Here is a 17,146-nt window from a genome sequence, read left to right as displayed (position 1 = left end):
GAAAACACATCCTGAATAAAGACCGAAGAGCTCAAACACAAAGAGAGCAGAGCTCAAAATCCAGGAGAAAACTTACCCTCACAACGCCAAGGTCCTGGAGGAGTCAGTGCGCCCGACTGGCTCTGCGGGGACCAGCGCCCGTTTGCTCCCCAGCCCCAGAATTGTTGGGGCGCTTCTCTGCATCCCACTCATGGCCACTAATGTTAACCTTAAAAATAAAATGCCAGTTATTTTACCAGCAAAAATGGGCTTTTATGGGAATAACAAAGAATCACAATTTAGGGGAGGTATGCTACCCCAAAACCATAGAGAAGTCTGCAGGGCGAAAGAGCGGACTCCTTTTCTATAGAGAAAGGGGGGGGACGTTGGGAAGACTGTTGTAAACAAAAAGTCCATTGGAGTAAAGTGGGAGTTGGAAGTATGGGGGCTTCTCATTGGCTGAGTTGTGAGTGCCTCTCATTGGCTGGGCTGTTGCTGGGGCGGAGGAAAGTCTTTCCTCTAGTTGCCTGATAGTAAAGTGGTATCGGCAAGGTCCATCTCTTCCTGTTGGGTCTGCAATCGCCAAGTGGTAGGGCATGAGAGCGCCCCCTGCTGGCCTCCCAACTCCATTCTAATAAACTATAGAAATGATCCCTGAAAGTATAGTCTTCCAACTCCATTCTAAACTAGGTTTCTTTTTACTAATTTTCACAGAAGAAATTCGGATTAGAGTAAATTTAGGTCACTTTAGGTTAGAGTAAATTTAAAAGATTACATGGAGTCCGAAAAACATCATTCCAGGGGGGTTCAAGATTACTTGAGCTCTGGCTATTGAACTCTTTCTTCGGCAAATCTCACCAATCTCACCTTTGTAAGATTTTTCATTAGAAATTTAAAAAAATTTTTAAAGTTGTGGTAAAATATACATAACATAAAATTTACCATTTTAATCATTTTTTAAAAAGCATTTTATTTTTAAATAACCTCTACACCCAACATGGGCCTCAAACTCACAACCACCGAGATCAAGAGTGACATGCTCTACCAACTGAGCCAGACAGGCGCCCCCCATCTTAACCATTTTAAGTGTACAGTTCAGTAGTGTCAAGTACACTCACACCGTGCAACCAGTCTCCAGAATTCTTCATTTTGCAAAACTGATAGTCCACCCATTCAACAACAACTGCTCATTCCCTCTTTCCCCAGTCCTGGTAACCAACCATTCCACTTTCTTGTCTTTATAAATTTAACTATGCTAAGTACCTCATAGAGAGAAACCATACAGTACTTGTCTTTTTGTTACTGGCTTATTAGAACATTTTTAGAGGACTGTTTAGAATTAGAAACAGAGCCACAACTGACCCAGGTCTTCATCACGGGTGGACCCGGATATCTCATCTTTGTGGTCCCTGACTTACTGGTTCTCAACTTTGTTTGTACATTAGACTCACCTGGGGAGTTTTTTAAAACCACTCCTTCCTGGATCCCTTCCAGACCAATTAAATCAAAACTGCCGAGAGTGGAGGCTACTGCCAGAGTTGTTTAGAAAACATTTCAGGTGTTTCTAATTTGCAATGGAGGGTGGCCTCCACTGCTTAATTGTGAAAAGCCGAAAGGCAGAATAACATTGGTCAAATCAAAAAGTTTAGGGGAGATGGTCTTTAAGGTCTTTTTAAATTCTAAAATTTTGCAAAATCAACCAGTGTCTTTGAATTTCTCAACCAGCTTTGGTGGAGTGGATTCGCCTAAACCCAGAAGGAGCTGAGCGATGCTCCCTGGCCTGTGGTTCCCCCTGCAGTCTACTGCTGTCGTGACAAGCCCACTGCAGAACCCTCTCACTAGCAGCTCTAACACTGCTCCCAAGGCACTCTTCTGCCACATTCATTCAACAAACACTGTACTTTCTAAAGATGGGTCACGTTTCCTTCTAAAACACTTATCCAAGCTAAGAGATCCTTATATTTGTGCTCATTACCTCAACTTCTGAAGAATATGAGATTTCCAAATAATTCTAAGATCCAATGAGGGATAATACAGGAATATTGCTTTTCAGCTTAACGTAAGAAATACTTCTCTGAAACCAGAGCGGTATAATAGAGTGAGCTGCCTTGCGAAATAGTAACTCCCTCATACTAGTGCTACACAGCGAATACTATCTCTAAGCGATGCTATGGAGTAAGACTCCTAAGTTAGAATGAATTAGGATGAACTATGAGCCCCTTCGAACCCCCAAAGTCCATGATTTTAAGCCAGACACTAAAAGAATGATCTACGGCAGGCGAATGGTTTCTGAGCTAAGAAATGGAGCTCTGGGCTCTGATTATCCCCACTCTCAACGACTCCCCAAGAACTTACTAAATGTAAAGTATCCAAAATGAATACAGGCGGGTCTTGTTTTGAAGGAAATTCATCATAGCATATACAAATTTGAACTTTTCAAGAAGATTAATTAGGACACTGACTTTTGTATTATAAAAGAATTATTGATTTTGTAAAATCATATTTGGATAATAGAGTTACTCTGAGCAACTAAGTATTGATTTGTATATAGGTCACTACTTAGCGAAGGTGCTTGGGTGACCAAAGACTTCATTCTAAAGTGTTAACCACTGCCTTGTAAGTTTATGTGGAGTTAAGAAACAGTTGAGAAGCTATTAGCAAAACAGAATTTGATTTAATAACAAGTATTTAAACATTCCATCAGAAAACACGGGACGCTCCAAAATTCAGTGCAAAAGAGCTGCAATTTTTGAGGGCTGTAATGTGTCAAACACCTCAGAAACACCATTTTATCTAATCCTGACATTAGCCTTGCAAGGCAATTTGTTATCATCTCATTTTATGGGTGAGGAAACTGGGTCCCAGAGAGGTTAAGTAATCTACTCAGGAGCCTAAATTCAAGTCCAAATATTTCTGATTCTTTCCCTCACAAGTTATCCCAATACACTGTCCTTAGAACAAATCACTCACTGACAACTTGAAGAGAAAATGAACCTTTGGGTTCATTTTTGACCTTAAAAATGTTTGCAATATGGGCACGCCTAGGTGGCTCATTCGGTTAAGCGTCTAACTCTTGGTTTCGGCTAGGTCATGATCTCAGGGTCGTGAGATCGAGCCCCGCGTCAGGCTTTGGGCTCAGTGCCCAGTCTGCTTGAGATCTTTCCCCCATCCTGTCTCTCTGTGCTCCTTCCCCCACTCTCTCTCTCTCTAAAATAAATAAACAAGTAAAATATTTTTAAAAATGTTTTCAATGTGAATTAGTCACCAATGTTTAAAAATCAGATTTCGTGTGAAACTCTGGATGTCCTGTGTGTCTTAAAAATCAGGAGGTTTGGAAGCCCTGCCCTGTGGTCCCGAATGGCGCCAAGGCCTGAGTTCTCCAGGTTGCTCTGGTCCCCATGTTCTGTGTTGTACCCCAGATGAGGAAGTGGACTGTCAGTCAGGACTTATCCCTTCACGCCCAGCCCTCCTTACTTTCCAAATTATCTACCTGGCACCTCCTGGGGCTGAATTTGCAACCCCGATTTAGTCTTTCCTCCGCTTCCCTTGCCACCGTTCAGATCCCAAATATTCTGGGTCTGTTTGTCCCAAAGCCATTTTGCATCGTTCCTGTTTTCCAAGAGCAGGTGGGTCTAATGTGTACTTTCTGCACAAAAGTAATTCCGATCTCTCTCATTGTTTTCTCCCATGTCGGGGCGTTTTGCTTCTGTACTTACTAGCTTGTCTTGCTTTCCATTTTTTCCCGCTCTTGGGGGTTAGATTTGGTGTTGTGGGGCCCATGGGGGAGGAAGGAACACCTCCAGGGACTTTATGGGGGTGCGCCTGACCTACGGCTGCCCAGAGAGCTGCGACCCGGGGCCTGGGCAGGGGACTTGATGTGCAACGGACAGGAGTGAGTGTGTCGGTTTCTTTCCAGCCCAGGAAGAACCGGGTCAGTTACCCTTCCCGGCAGACCCCACGGGGTGCCCGCGGTTGTCTTCCCAGCCTGCCCCTTGCCCCGCATAATAGCATGACACCTACTCAGATGGTGTGATGCAACTTCATTTTATTTAGGAAAGCACAGTGGACACGGGAGTGGCCCTTTCCAGGGTGAGGGGAGGCACAGGGGAGGGGGTGAAAGGGAGGCCTGGCCACTAGAAGGCACAGCTGCTTTCCACGAAGCGGCGGCACTTCATGACCCGCAGGTACGTCTCGGCCTTGTGCAGGTCCTTCTTGAAGCAGGAGAGCAGTCCGTAGTTCTTGAGCAGCGCGTCATCACTGCGCAGGTTTGTGTCAAACTTGTCGTACGTTTGCTTCAGGATCTGCCCGGCCCGGGGGCTGCCGTCTTCCAGCTCCTGCAAAAGGCGGGGAGGGAGAGAGAGGCCCAGGTCTCGGCCGCTGCTCCTCCAGGTCCCTCCGGGTGCGGCCCTCCCCTCCAGGCTCAGGGAAGGGAATGGAGGATTCACGGGTGGGGGCACCGAGGAAGCGCTCTCAGGGGTCAAGGCCGGACTGCTTACTATAAAGGAAGGGGCACCGTCGCCCCTGGAAGCCCCCCACCCCTCGTCTGAGCCAGTGGGGCCACCAGGCCCAGCAGAGGGCGGGCACGGCCCTCCAGGAGGGGACCCACAGTGCCATCCCCACCCGCATCAGTGCTTGGATGCCTTCCTCCAGGTCCTTCAGCTTCTCGTAGACTCGGTCCGAGGTGCCAAACACCAGGCTGTTGGTGAAGACCCTGCTGAGGAACTGCACAGGCCCGAGCCACGACTGGATGAGCAGCAGCGAGAAACGGAGCAGCTCCACGTCCTGCGGGCAGAGGGGAGGGTGGGCGCGCCGGCCTCGGCCTGGGGGCCTGGGGGCCTCCCGCTGCCACCCTGTCACCTTGCGCCCCCTCCCGCCCCAGGGGCCTGACTCCTGTGGAGAGGAGGGGCCGCCTTCTTGGAAGGAGGGAGGCCCCTGACCCTTGGCTGGCCCGCCCTGGCCTACTCACGGATCTCTGCTGGGCCTCGTCCTTGCCCGTGGGGGCCGGGATGGTCTCCGAGAAGCAGAAGGCGGCCTGCGCATTCTGGATGGAATACCTCTGGCCCTCGGGGATGTACGCACGCTCCTGCAGCAAGGACACCCGCCCAGGACCGCCTCACTGCTTGACTCGGAAGCCCCCTCAGGCTGTGCTCAGCAGACAGCCTCTTCGCTTGGATGAAATCACCCTGAACTTCTCACCCCTTCCTGCCCCGCCCCCCCCCCAAGCACCCATTCCTGGGACGCTTACAAACTCTTTGTAGGTGTCGGCAGCCAGCTGGTGCAGGTGCTGGGCCCGGAGCACGGCGTTGGCAAACAGGCTGGACAAGGGCATGGCCGGGAAGGCGCCCACCTCCTGAGGCCAGGGCAGGCAGAGCAGGGTGAAGGCCAGGAGCACAGAGTTCCGAGGGCCTACACAGGGACACACAGGGACACACAAGGACACACAGGGACACAGAGGGCAAGGCTGGGGCCCAGACGGAGAGAGGCCTGTTTCTTTCCAGCCCTTCCCCTGCCCCCCGCCCCGGGACTGAGAACATGTAACGCTTGGCCAAACGTCCGGGCACAGACCTCTGTGCTCCCCTTCAGCAGCCCCAGAGCCCAGGCTTAGCGCCCCCATCCATTGGCAGGGCCCCCGCCTCACCCAGCCCAAGGGGACTTACCTACAGCCATCGCAGCCGGGTGAGCTGTCCACAGGACCTTGAGCGCTTTGGGGAGCTGGGTGCTGGGATCCTGGAATCGGTCCCTCGTGGGCCCTTTTTATACCCTGGTCCCTTCTCTCTCTCCCCCTCTGCCCCCCCTATTTTCTCTATACATTTATGCATCAGGCCACTGGCCGGTCTGTACTGATGGATAATTTAGAGCCTCCTCCCTCCTGTCCTGTTCCCGCTCTTCTTGGGGTCATGTCCCCCAGGCCTTCGCTGCCATCTTCCCCTCTCCGACGTCACCGGCCCTGCACACAGGGTCTCAGCTTGAGAGACCACCCAATCGGTCCTCATTTCAAGGGGGAGGAGGCAGGTGCGCTCTGCTAGGGTACCATTGTGAGGTGGTCCGCCCAGGGGAGGAGGACCCAAACCGGTCCCCAAAAGCGGGGCCGTGTCAGGCCGGGGAGTGCTTGGGAGGGCTGCGCCACCTTTCCTCGCCCTCTGTTCTCGATCCTCCTCCCTGCACGGCTCCCCTCTGTCCACCAGAGAGAATGTGTGTCTGGGGAAAGGGAGCCCAGAACAGCCATGGATCCTGGGGTTTCTGGGCACAATTCAGCCCCAGATTCCACCTCTGCAGCTGTCACCATCCCCCACCCTTTCCCGCCATCCCACCACCTGGTCCAGCCTGAGGCAGCTGGTGCTGAACTCCGACCTCCAGGGGGCCCCAGCCCCACACTGTCCACTCCCTACCAACTCCCCCCCCCCCCCCCTTTCCCTGACGTGGGGGCGCCCCCAGGTGGCTGGGGCAGAGAACCAAAACTGGAGGCATCCCCCCCTGCTCCTCGGACCTGCTACAGAGATGCAAACCAAGAAGAGAAGTGAACAGACCCAGGCCCCAAGTGCTTCCCCCCGCCCCCCAAGCCCAGGCCCCGCCAGACGATCTCAAGATTGGAAGAGCCCTTGAGGGCTTGGGTCTCGTCCCCAGCGCTGGAACTCCGGGTACAGCACCCCCACAGATGTTCTCTCCAGTCACCCTAGTTTCCTCCCAGTCTTTCTTCCCCTTTAAATATTCGTACAGAGCTCGTCACGTTGTGACACTTTCGACCCTCACAACCATCTCGTGAAGGCGGTATTATTACCTCCCCATTTTACAGAGGAGCTGACCGAGGCTCAGAGAGGCTTGCTCGTGCCAGCTACCTCAGCTGAAGCTGACCTCCAAAACCCTGCTCTTTCCCTGTTGATCATCCCAGACTCTTTCTCCTGAGCAGACTGGGTGGACCACTCGGTCATTTCATCTTCTAAATCCCTCTCAACGCAGGGATCCTGCCCCTCATCACGAGGGTCCCTTTGTCTCATTTTGTCCTCCCCTACGAGGCAGACTTCTGTTCCTCATTTCCGAGGCGAGACGGTGGCATGTCGGAGACCAGGTAGCCCTGTAAGGCGGGGGCCGGGCAGGCTTGTGTAGGACAGCCGCCCTCCAGCCTCCTGGTGCCCAGGCTTGGGGACATTGTGGCATCTGCAGGCCACCAGCAACAGATCACCCCCAGGGCTAAGAGCAGGAAAGAACACATTCCCCTCCGTGTAAACCTTCCACCCCTTGAATCTAAGAACATTTAGCGCTTGCCCTGTGGGAAAACAAACAGATGAACCAGCAAACCCTTCTAGAGGTCGTTGGTTATGGTGTTGACAACCAACGTTGAAAAGTCACACCCTCATGGTCCAGGACAGGAGTACTGGCGTCTTGCCACCTCCCACTTTTAGGATCCTTTTCTCCCATCATTCTGGAATCATTGCCCAACCGTGCCCTGATTCACTATCTATTGGGGAAGGCACTGGACACACGGAGCTGTTCCCCCGGCAGGGCTGAGGGAGGACCAGAGTGGGCTATCATTAAAGATGGAGGCCTGAGGAAAAGGGGAGCGTGGGGAAGACTTTCCTCTCTTCCCTGCAGCTCTACCACAGAGGAGGGGCCAGGAGCAAAATGGAGGAAGCTCTCTGAGCCCCACACAGCCTTCTACCTCCCTGCCCACCTCTTTCCACCCTGTGGAGGAGGACTGATGTGGAACCCTTCATGACCAGTTTCTAGCTCATGGTGGGGGAACTTGTATGTGAACTGTGGACCACGGGTGAAGAGTCAGGCCTCCCCTAGGATTGAGGGTACAGGAGCCCAAGTTGGGGACTGCTCGAGAACCACACGAGGTGAGCACAGGGGAAGTGTGGCTGAGGTTCCCCACAGGCAGGGTACTGCCAAGAACAGATGGAACCGGCGAGATCAGGGGAGGGGTCTTCTCTTCTCACCAAACCCACTTCCATTGACCCCAGAACTAGATCGGCTCACAGGACTCTGGAGGTCCCTGAGGATACCCCTTTAGGGTTACCATGGTGGCAGCAAGAACGGAGGGGGTGGGGAGGTAGACTTGGGATTTTTCCCTCCGGTGCTGGGGAATCATCCACCCTTTCTTGGGGCACCGAAGGGCCAGATCCCTGGCTTCTTCAGGTTCAGAGATTGTCGAACCATGGCCTCTGCATGGTGGCCGGTAGGAAGAGGCTGTGATTAGCATCTCTGGGGTCAGCCTCAAAAGGCTCGAGATGAATTGCCCATCATCTTGGAATCCATGAAATCCAGTGTGTTTGGAAGCCCTTCATATTTTCAGATTTGAAATCTGGGGTTTTCTGTACCTATTGTGGAAGCTCATGGAAGTGGCCTCTTTCAGGCTTCAGGAACCCCTCTGAGGTTCAATCCGTGAGGTTTGGGGCCAATTTATTTTGGAGTCATACTTACCACGGCCTTGGGGCCAGCCTCAGAGAGACTGGTAACCATTCTTCCTACTTCCCCCACCTTGGTCACTTGAGGCCCACGTTTCCCACCACGAACTCTGTGCTGGCTTCTTTGAGGCTGGAGGCTGGGATTACCCCTGGGATGTAACTCTGCCTCCGCTTTGTTTCCAGCATGAGTCCGAGCACCATGTCAGTCATCTAGCCCTAGGTCAAGGTCTCTAGAGAATGTTATGTGGGGATTCCCAAAGGCTTCATCAGGGGAGGTGGGGAAGGAGATCAACATTTCTGAGTGCCCACCACGTGCTAGGCTCCCTCCTGGCTGATAGGGGTGGGAGGCCCATTTCAGAGGAGGACACTCAGACTCGGAGAAATAAAGTATTTTGCCCACAGTCTCTTGGCTCCTAAGTGATAGCTGCCCAAGGCCCCCATCTTCCCACCACATGGAACTCTTTAGAACCCTCATCCGGGAAAGACAGTGGCGCTGTTGGGCATGGACAGAACTTTCCTCAGCACAAAGCTAGCAGAGGAGGGTCAAATCCCCACTCAGAAGATGTTCAGTGAAGCTGGGGGGAATTGAACGGAAGGAGCTTCACCCCAGAATGAGGTCCACAGACACCAAGAAAAGCTGCAGAAAAAACAACCCGATGTAACCCGATTTAATGAACCAAATCACATCATCCTTCACATGTGAATTGCACGTTTCAGTGTGCATCATGTTTTCACTTCCTTTCTCTTTGGACCCTTGGGTTTGCCACAGGGCTCAAGCAGGGAGGAAGGGCCTTGGAGGGCTTGGGGGTGGGGGTAGCATAGGGGTAGGCACTCCTGTGGGTTAATAAGGGTGTTGTTTACCCTGGCGGAGAATCTCTGGACCATCTACAATGCATAACAGCCTCCACAACGGACCTATTGATTTCCACTTTGGGGATTATTCCCCAGGGAGACAGTCCCATGGATAGAGAAGTAGTGAGGGGCACCTGGGTGGCTCAGTTGGTTGGGTGGCTGCCTTCGGCTCAGGTCATGATCCTGGGGTCCTGGGATCGAGATCCCCAACAGTAGGGCTTCCCTCTCAGCGAGGAGTCTGCTTCTCCCTCTGCCCCTCCTCCTGCTCTCTCTGTCTCTCTCGCTTTCTCTCTCAAATAAATAAATAAAATCTTAAAAAAAAGAAAAAGAAAAAGAAGTAGTGAGTACCCAGGTGTGTCCAGCAGCTGTGGGAAGTCTGGGGTGCTTTTCTGATTGGTGCCCTTTATTGGAAATCACCTCTGACTCCTTTTTACCTAATTCTGTGCTTATGACACTTTATGTCCCTTGTGGGACTGTAAACCCTTCAAGGCTGGATTCATGCCTTTCATCAATTCATTCATTCACTCATTCTCTTTTTCATGCATTAACTGGTTCTAGAAGTAGTCATTGCTCTTTCTATGTGCCCCATATTGTACCCGGCAGATGGGCATACCCAGATGAAAAAAAGGCACCATCTTTTCTCTGCTGGAGCTTACAGTCTACGGGGAAGAGAGACAAGAGCAAACAAATGAATACATAATGGCAAAATATACAAGGAAATTTCACATTGCCAAAAATGCCATGAAAGAAACAGCTAAGATACAGAGGTGAGAGCAAAGCCTGGAAGGAGGGGGAGGACAGACAGTGGGCACAGTCCCAGAGCCAGGAACTCAACCAGCACGTGCTAGGCGGGGCAAGCAAAGGCGAGGACGATGCCAAGGGAAGAACTCAAATACCCACTCACCTGGAAATGATAAGGTAGGCCACCTTGTGTCTCCATGTCCTTCTCAGAGAATGAAATGAGAAGTACCCCCAAAAAATCATAAAAAGTACAAGATCTTGCAATACACGGCACTATGTGCATGAAAAAAATTTAAATGAAGAAAATAGACAAGGCAGTATGCAGATGCTGATCACAAGTACACACAAATATTCTACACAGACTCATGACTTGCAGAAACTGAGCCCTAAGCTCAGACCTCCCGAGGTGTCTGGCACCGCCCCCCTCCCCCCGCCCCCCCGCTTTTACCCCCAGAGAAAGTGGTGTTCAGCTGGAGAGAAAGAGGTCTTTATTTATTTATTTTTTTAATTTAGGAAATGCGCTAGGATCCATCTAAATGTGCATTAACAAACTACATTCTGAACTCAGGATTGAACGCTAGTTAATTTTTGTGCTCTGTGGAGTCATCTAAGTTTCCAGGTAGAGGCTTTGGAGTTGGAGGGGTCGCTGAGGTATCCCAAGTAGAAGGTGTGTTGTTTTTTTGTTTGTTTGCAACTGAGTCACCGGCAGATTCTGAGGGTGTCGGAACCAGGAGCACTGTGGAGAGCCGGACTCACCCGGGGAACTTCACAGATGTGGGCTCTGAATCCAGCCCCGAGGGCCATCTGAAGAGCAGAACACTCGCAGACAGAATCTCGGAATCCCAAACCCTGTGTTCCAAGATGGCCTTTTCTGGCCCCTTCGCAGAAGACTCAGACACCTGCTAAGGGACAAACACTACCTACCAGTGACACCCACACAGCGGTAGCTTTTGACATTCTGTTTTGTTTTTCTCTCACCTCTGATTCTGCTGGAAAAAACACCCAAACCCTCAGGTCAGAGAGCACCCCAGGCCTGGCAGCACCTGCATCGGAGGGGCCGGAAGTCAAGCTAGAACGAAGAAGGAACCAGCCTCTGCTTACAGCAGGGCCCCAAGGGACCCGGTTGGATTCCCCCAGTGGGCAGTGGGGCATGTGCCCACCACGGCACCTCAGGGCTGTGTTCTGTGGAAGGGGAGGCCTGGGGGAGTTGGCCAGAGGGGGACCCCTAGAAGGATGGCCCCGTGGCGCGAACTCCAGCCAGGCTGGGACGCGTGTCCTCGTGTGTTGGGACTTGGGAACAATGGGAAATGTTTGCAGATGGCCAATGTTGTCCCAGGAATTCTCTCCTCCCTGGTTCTCCTCCTTCTTTACTTCCTCCTCAATGTCTCCATGCTGCAGGGTCCTCCGAGGGAGACAGCGGCGAGGTATCAGGAAGTATGCCGGGTTTGGCATCAGAAGGCGTCCCATCCCCCAGAAGCTATGACTTTGACCCACTGTTATCTTCCTGAGCCTTGATTTGTTCATTTATCAAATGGGGATGATGCTGCCCCCTTCCAGGGTTATGCTGGGGCTTATGCAAGATTATGTACATGAATATGGGGCTGTTTGATACAGTTTTATTGGCATTTCAGAGGTGCTCAGTATGTAAGTATTTTAGGGGCCCAATAAAAGATTTTGGTTCATGTTCTGTATCCTGATTGTGGTGGGGGGGGTATATAAATCTGCACATGTGCTAAAATTCATCAAACTGTATACTGAAAGAAAACAAAGTCAATTTTACTGTATGACAATTAAAAAGAAAAAGAGAGAACAGCATCTGGTTCAACTCCCTTCTCTCAGACAAGATTTTATGATTCCCGTTCTACAGATAAAGCAACTGAGACCTGAGACTTTCATCACCCCCCCCCCACCCAGCATCATGCAGTTTCATCAGCAGTGCCTCAGTCAGTTCTGGGGGCCAGGGGCCCCTAATATAGATATGACGATAACCAGAGCATAAGCCCCTAAAACAGAAAAACAAAAACAAAAACAAAGGAAAAAAAAAAGACAAACAGACCAGGGAGGGCTTCTACATCATAACCATGAGGACAAATACCCTCTAGGGGTGTCCGGGGAAGGAGGCAGGGCTCACGGCTCAAATAATTCTCAGCCAACAGCACTGCAAAGCGCTAGGAAAACTCAGTGACCCAAAAGTATCAGTATTTTGGTAAAGCCAGGGCCTCTCTAGATGCAGGGCAGCCCCAGGTCAGGGGAGACCCTGCTGAGGGGAGAAGTGAAGACACCCTCCCACCCCCAGCCCCCTGCTAGGGTCCCTGGCGGAGGCAGGAGGACAGAATTAGTGCCACTATGCAAAGCAGCAGGAGAGGAAGGACTCCAGCTCAGTGGAGGCAGATGCCAAAACAAACCAGTTTCCTCGGGGCCACCCAGAGGCCACGGAGGCCACGGAGGGAGCGGGCCCTGCCTGGCCTGCCTAGCCTGGCTCCTGGTGAGCGCCACTGAGCCACGCACACATGGACTGTTGGAAACCCCAGGCGCAGGAACTTTAGCCCCCTGCCCCACCCCACCTGCTGGTCCAGCAGGGAAGCTAGTAACAACTGGTGGCTGTTCTTACTGGTCCCCACACGCTGGTCTTTCTTCTCCAGTAAAATTGGCCCTTCCCTGGGGGCAGGGATTTCTCTGGCCCGAATCCAGAGCATGAGTGGCAAAGAGGTGTTTCAGGCCCCCCCCCGCCACCCCCGCAAGGTCAACAGGAAGCTGAGTGAGGCCTGGCTTGGCACACGGAGGTTCATTGCCCTAAGCTCTTAGCTGGGAACTGCTCCTGTCCCTCCTGCAGCCGGCACATTGGGGCCTAATTTGTAGGGCCCTAGGGGTCATTTTGTGGGGATGTTGGGGCTTTAGGGGGACTCTGATGTGGTGCTGGGAAAGGCTGAAGGAGTCACCTAAGGACCCCCAAACTTCACCACCGCAAAGCCTCCTTCTTTAGAAATCTCTCTCTTGCGTGGGTCTGGGCCAAAGTTAAAAACAAAATTTTCAGGCGTGGTGGGGAGTAGTTTAATTGGAGACTAAGGTCAGCATGGGCAGCACAAGGCAGGAACGGGGCTTGGGCAGGGACTGGGGATATTTGGGAGGGCTTCTCACAGATGGAGGGCCTTCAGGCACAGGATTGGGAATGGGTGGGCGAGGGCAAGCTCCTTCAAGGCTGAGACCCCTGCCCTACAGAGCAGGACCCAAGTGCTGCTTGTGGGCTAAAGGGAGTGCAGGATGAAGGCTTCCTGCTAAAAAGGGCTACCAGCCTTTCTCTGATCTGGGCCCAGCTAGGGAAAACTCGAAGGGCGTAACCACAGATCCCAGCCAGGCTTTGAGAGAGAAGCCTAGTGAGCCCAGGAGAGGCCCATGAGATCCATGGCAGTGATCCTCTCCCACACCATCCGGGCCCACAGAGGCCCAAACATTTGTGCCCAGAGAGATACCCTGACCCACCCCATACCCATAGATGTCACAAGCCTGTGTGTGGTTTCTCGACACGCTGTTTATTCCATGGGAGAATGGATCAAGGCTAGGAGCCCCCTGGGGTGGGAGAGGGTGGGAGAGGGTGGGAGAGGCATGGAGCCCTCTGTGGCCCATCTGTGGCCAAGTGGGATGGACCACGGCTTTTCCCGGGCTCTGCAGGAAGCTGGTCTGCTTGAGTCCATTTGCAGGTTCCAGACAAGCCTCTGCCTTCTCCATCCCGAACATGGGCTGGATCCCCACATAGCACCCCCAGAAGTCTGGGTCCAGTCTATCCCCAGAGAACTCCCCACTCCAAAGCACCGCCCTGCCCTGCAGCCCTTCCACTCCAGTCTCTGCGGCAAGAGCTGGGGACCAGGGGCCGGGGGGGGGGGGGGGCAGGCAGACGTGGCGGGCCAGCTTCAGAGGCTGACCGAGGTCCAGGGAAGAGGGGCTGAGCTGGTTGCTGGAGGCGGCTCTCACTCAGTCAATGAGGGCCCGGCTGGCTGGGCCCAGGGGCGTGGGGAGGGCCGGCCCCTCACTCTTGACCCGGGTGCTCCCCGACTGACCACTTCACCTCTCCTGTCCGCAGAGTCACTATGTCCTCATAGGTGGCCGTCTGGTCGATGTTCAGGCCCTGGAGACACAGGACGGTGCTCAGGCCTTGGCTCCTCTCGGACCACACCAGCGGATGGCCGCCAACCACCCCACAGCCCTCGGCGCCGCGGGCCCCCCCACTTCCTTACCTCATAGGTGTGATCTTCATCCATCCCAGCCTTGCTGTCATCCTGGTGGGGCAGGGGATGGAGAGCAGAGTGTTAGCTCCCGCCCCCCCATCCACTGCTGGGCCAGGCTGGGGAGCGCCGGGGAGACTGGGCCAGGGAGAGGGGTTGGGGTCAGGGGCTGAGGAGCACTCAGAACAACTGAATGGATGAAGGAGAGACTGTATAGGTGAGTCAATGGGTGGGCTCCGGGGCCGGGGAGATGGAGACCCTGCCCGTGTCTGGCCTGCCCCATGGCCGCCTCACTGGCCGCCGTGGTCACCTTGTCCAACAGCAGGAAGATGGGCACAATTATGAAAAGGATGATGAGCAGGGTCTGGATCATGATGATGCCATCTTTTAGTGTGTTCCTTCGCTTCAGCTGTGCCAAGGTGCTTAACCCTGTGGGGAGGCGGCGGGGGGCGGTGAGGCTGCGGGCCCCCTCCTTGGGCCTGCGCCCCTCAGGACCCCCTCAGCAGCTCTCCTGGGCCATCTACGGCCGTGGCCACCTTCACAGTGTGCCCCTCCCCCCACCCCACTGGTGGCAGGGCTGGGCCAGGGCGGGATGCAGATGGCTCTACGAAGGCTCTGTAGCCCCGTCGCCCTTGCCCCCCACCCCGGCTGGAAGGCAGGCCCCAAACCCACCCATGACTCGTAGCTCAGTCCCACAGCCCTTGCTGAGGGACCCTTTCGAGCACTTCTGCTGGCAGAAGTAGATGCCATTGTCCTGGAACTGGATGCCTTTGATGGTGAGGGTGGCGATGGAGCCGTTCTGGCTCTGTAGGACGTGGCCCTTGTCCAGCAGCGGCTTGGGCTCCAAGCCCATCTCCCGCTTCCAGAGCCAGCTCACAGTTGCCGACTCCTTTGTGTGGCACCTGATTTCCACTGTGGCGCCCCTTTTCCGCGCTATGAAGCGTGGGTTCTGCCTGATGCCGGAGCAAGTGCTTCCTGTGGGCGCCAAGGCCGGGATCAGCATCCCGCGGAGCATCGTCCTGACTGCCTGCCCCACCGTGGGCCCCTCCCCTTGGGGCGCTACCCCGGCTCTGCCCCCCTCGTCTGTCCTTGCTCCTGGGCGTGGGACAGTCATGAGGCGGAGGTGTGTGAGAGCTGAGCTCCATGAGTGGCCGCAGGCCAAACCACTGGGTCCCGCCCCTTGCCGAATGCCCCCACCCCAACATTTGATTTTCCTTTAGAAGGCCTCTGGAACCTTCCTATTCCTCTCCATGCCCATACAGCAGTGTGATCTAGGCCTCACCCACTGGGGCCTAGAGGCCCATAGGGTAGCCCCCCACCTGGCCTGGTGCTCCCACTTTTTGATTCCTAAAACTTCTTTCTCAGCTTGGCGAGCTCTTTCCACCCACCTGCTCCAAGAAGCCCCCTTCCTGCATCGTTCCCAGCATTCCCAGTGAGAGGCCCCTGGGAATCTCCGAGGCCCTATGGCCGGTCAGAGCCCCTAAGGTTACAGGCTCCTTCTCAGGCTGAGTCTGACTCCCCAGCTAGACAGACCCAGCCTGAGTCCTCGGTGCAATTCCCTCTGGCTTCCCCCCTCCCACCCTGGGTTGAGCCACACCCCTTAGTTGCTGGGACTGGAGGCTTATGTCTAATGAGGGTGACAGTTGGCAGGAGGGGTGCTGGGGGGGGAGCCTCGGAGCCAGGCCTCTGAGAGGGAGACCCTAAGGTCGCCCAGAGATGGGTGTCCTGGCTGGGGAGATCCAGGGGGGACAAGGGCACAGGGGCCGCCATGGGACAGCCCCTGGGACCAGGACCAGCATTGGACACACACATACTTGCCCCCAGAAGGGGCAGGGGAAATTGCTGACCTTTGGGATCCGAGAATTTGTCTTCTGTTTTGGCTGCAGGCACACCTGCTGGGTGGGAGGAAGTAGGCGGGGCTGGGTCCGGGCTCTCCACTGGAAACTGGCTGCCCCACCTCTGTGGCCCCTACATTCCTAGACCCACTTCCTCCTCCCAGGACATCAAGGTCAGGAGCCCTCAGCCCTCCCTGACACTGCTCTGGAGAGACTGGAGTGGGGAAGAGTCACCAGAAATCCACCTCCCAGTCCCCCTTCTGCCTTGGGCCTGTTGGCTGGCCTTGAGCAGACACCAGGATGAGACGGGAGGAAGGTCACAACTGTCTTCCAGACCAGGGGACCATTTCTGGAACATGCACATCCCAGGGTCTGGTTGGGGGCAGCCTCTCTCCCGTGTCCCCCCACCCCAGTGCGCGCGCGCGCACACACACACACACACACACACACACACTTCCCTCGGGGGACTGGGGTAAACCATACTCCTTTCTTCTGTCCCCGTCCTAGACACCAGCCCCTCGCGCCCAGCTCAGTCGGACACCTTCCAAGCAGGAGAGGGGCCCGGGCCCCACAGCCCAGAGCTACTGAGCAGGGGTGACACCCACAGACCCAGGCCCCAGGGCGGTCCGAGGGAGACAGGAGGCAGAAAGTGGGAGACAGAAGGCAGGGGCTGGAGAGAGCGGGACACAGAACAACAGAACAGAATGGCCAAACAGCCCGCGATGGCCGCTTCGGTGGTGGGGGAGGGAGCGTACCTGAAAGTAGCAACAGCACCAGCCAGGTTCCGGGCCCGGAGCGCAGCAGCCCGGCCATGCTCACTGCTCCGACCCGGACCCCAAGCTGGTGGCAAGGACAGAGGCTCCTGGGGGGAAACGTGTAACTGCCTGGGCTGCAGCCCGTCCCCTCCCTGCCTCTTCCCCACCAGGCCCCTTCCTGCCATGCAAATTGGGACCCAGGGGAGGAACCAGCTCTCCCGGGACCCTGGGGGAGGGCGGGCTCTCTCGTCAGCTGTGCAGCTTAGGCTCACAGGGCACCACAGTGGATGAGCAAGGGCCACTGGGTCATCCGAGGGCATCTTGTGCTCCCCTTCCCGCGCCCCCACCCCACTGATGGT

General features: G+C 54.6%; 2 protein-coding genes across 6 annotated transcripts; both read right to left on the bottom strand.

Moving 5' to 3' along the window:
* Positions 1–4,007: 4,007 nt before the first annotated feature.
* LOC112837729 (somatotropin) lies at positions 4,008–6,264 on the bottom strand. Of its 4 annotated transcripts, none has more exons than XM_073883148.1 (5): positions 5,637–6,264; positions 5,225–5,385; positions 4,946–5,062; positions 4,600–4,761; positions 4,008–4,313 (listed from the first exon to the last, which is right to left on the bottom strand). In XM_073883148.1, exons 1-5 carry the CDS (start codon positions 5,644–5,646, stop codon positions 4,113–4,115), a joined length of 651 nt encoding a protein of 216 aa, XP_073739249.1. In that variant the 5' UTR covers positions 5,647–6,264; the 3' UTR covers positions 4,008–4,112. The 4 variants fall into 4 exon arrangements, with proteins under 4 accessions (XP_073739249.1, XP_025746069.1, XP_073739250.1 ...); XM_025890284.2 differs by having other exon boundaries at positions 5,225–5,329; XM_073883149.1 differs by having other exon boundaries at positions 5,641–6,264.
* A 7,222-nt stretch (positions 6,265–13,486) lies between these two features.
* Positions 13,487–16,942, bottom strand: CD79B (CD79b molecule). Of its 2 annotated transcripts, none has more exons than XM_025890296.2 (6): positions 16,788–16,942; positions 16,045–16,092; positions 14,870–15,172; positions 14,508–14,626; positions 14,210–14,251; positions 13,487–14,100 (listed from the first exon to the last, which is right to left on the bottom strand). In XM_025890296.2, the coding sequence occupies exons 1-6, from the start codon at positions 16,843–16,845 to the stop codon at positions 14,002–14,004; spliced, it is 669 nt and encodes a 222-aa protein (XP_025746081.1). In that variant the 5' UTR covers positions 16,846–16,942; the 3' UTR covers positions 13,487–14,001. The 2 variants fall into 2 exon arrangements, with proteins under 2 accessions (XP_025746081.1, XP_025746082.1); XM_025890297.2 differs by having other exon boundaries at positions 16,045–16,089.
* Positions 16,943–17,146: the final 204 nt, after the last annotated feature.

Source organism: Callorhinus ursinus, unplaced genomic scaffold, assembly GCF_003265705.2.
Source record: "Callorhinus ursinus isolate GAN/ISIS: 27379988/994484 unplaced genomic scaffold, GSC_fseal_2.0 scaffold50, whole genome shotgun sequence".
In the NCBI taxonomy this organism is placed as follows: domain Eukaryota; kingdom Metazoa; phylum Chordata; class Mammalia; order Carnivora; family Otariidae; genus Callorhinus; species Callorhinus ursinus.
The sequence above is the reverse complement of the archived record's forward strand: the minus strand, read 5'-3'. Positions and strand labels throughout refer to the sequence as shown.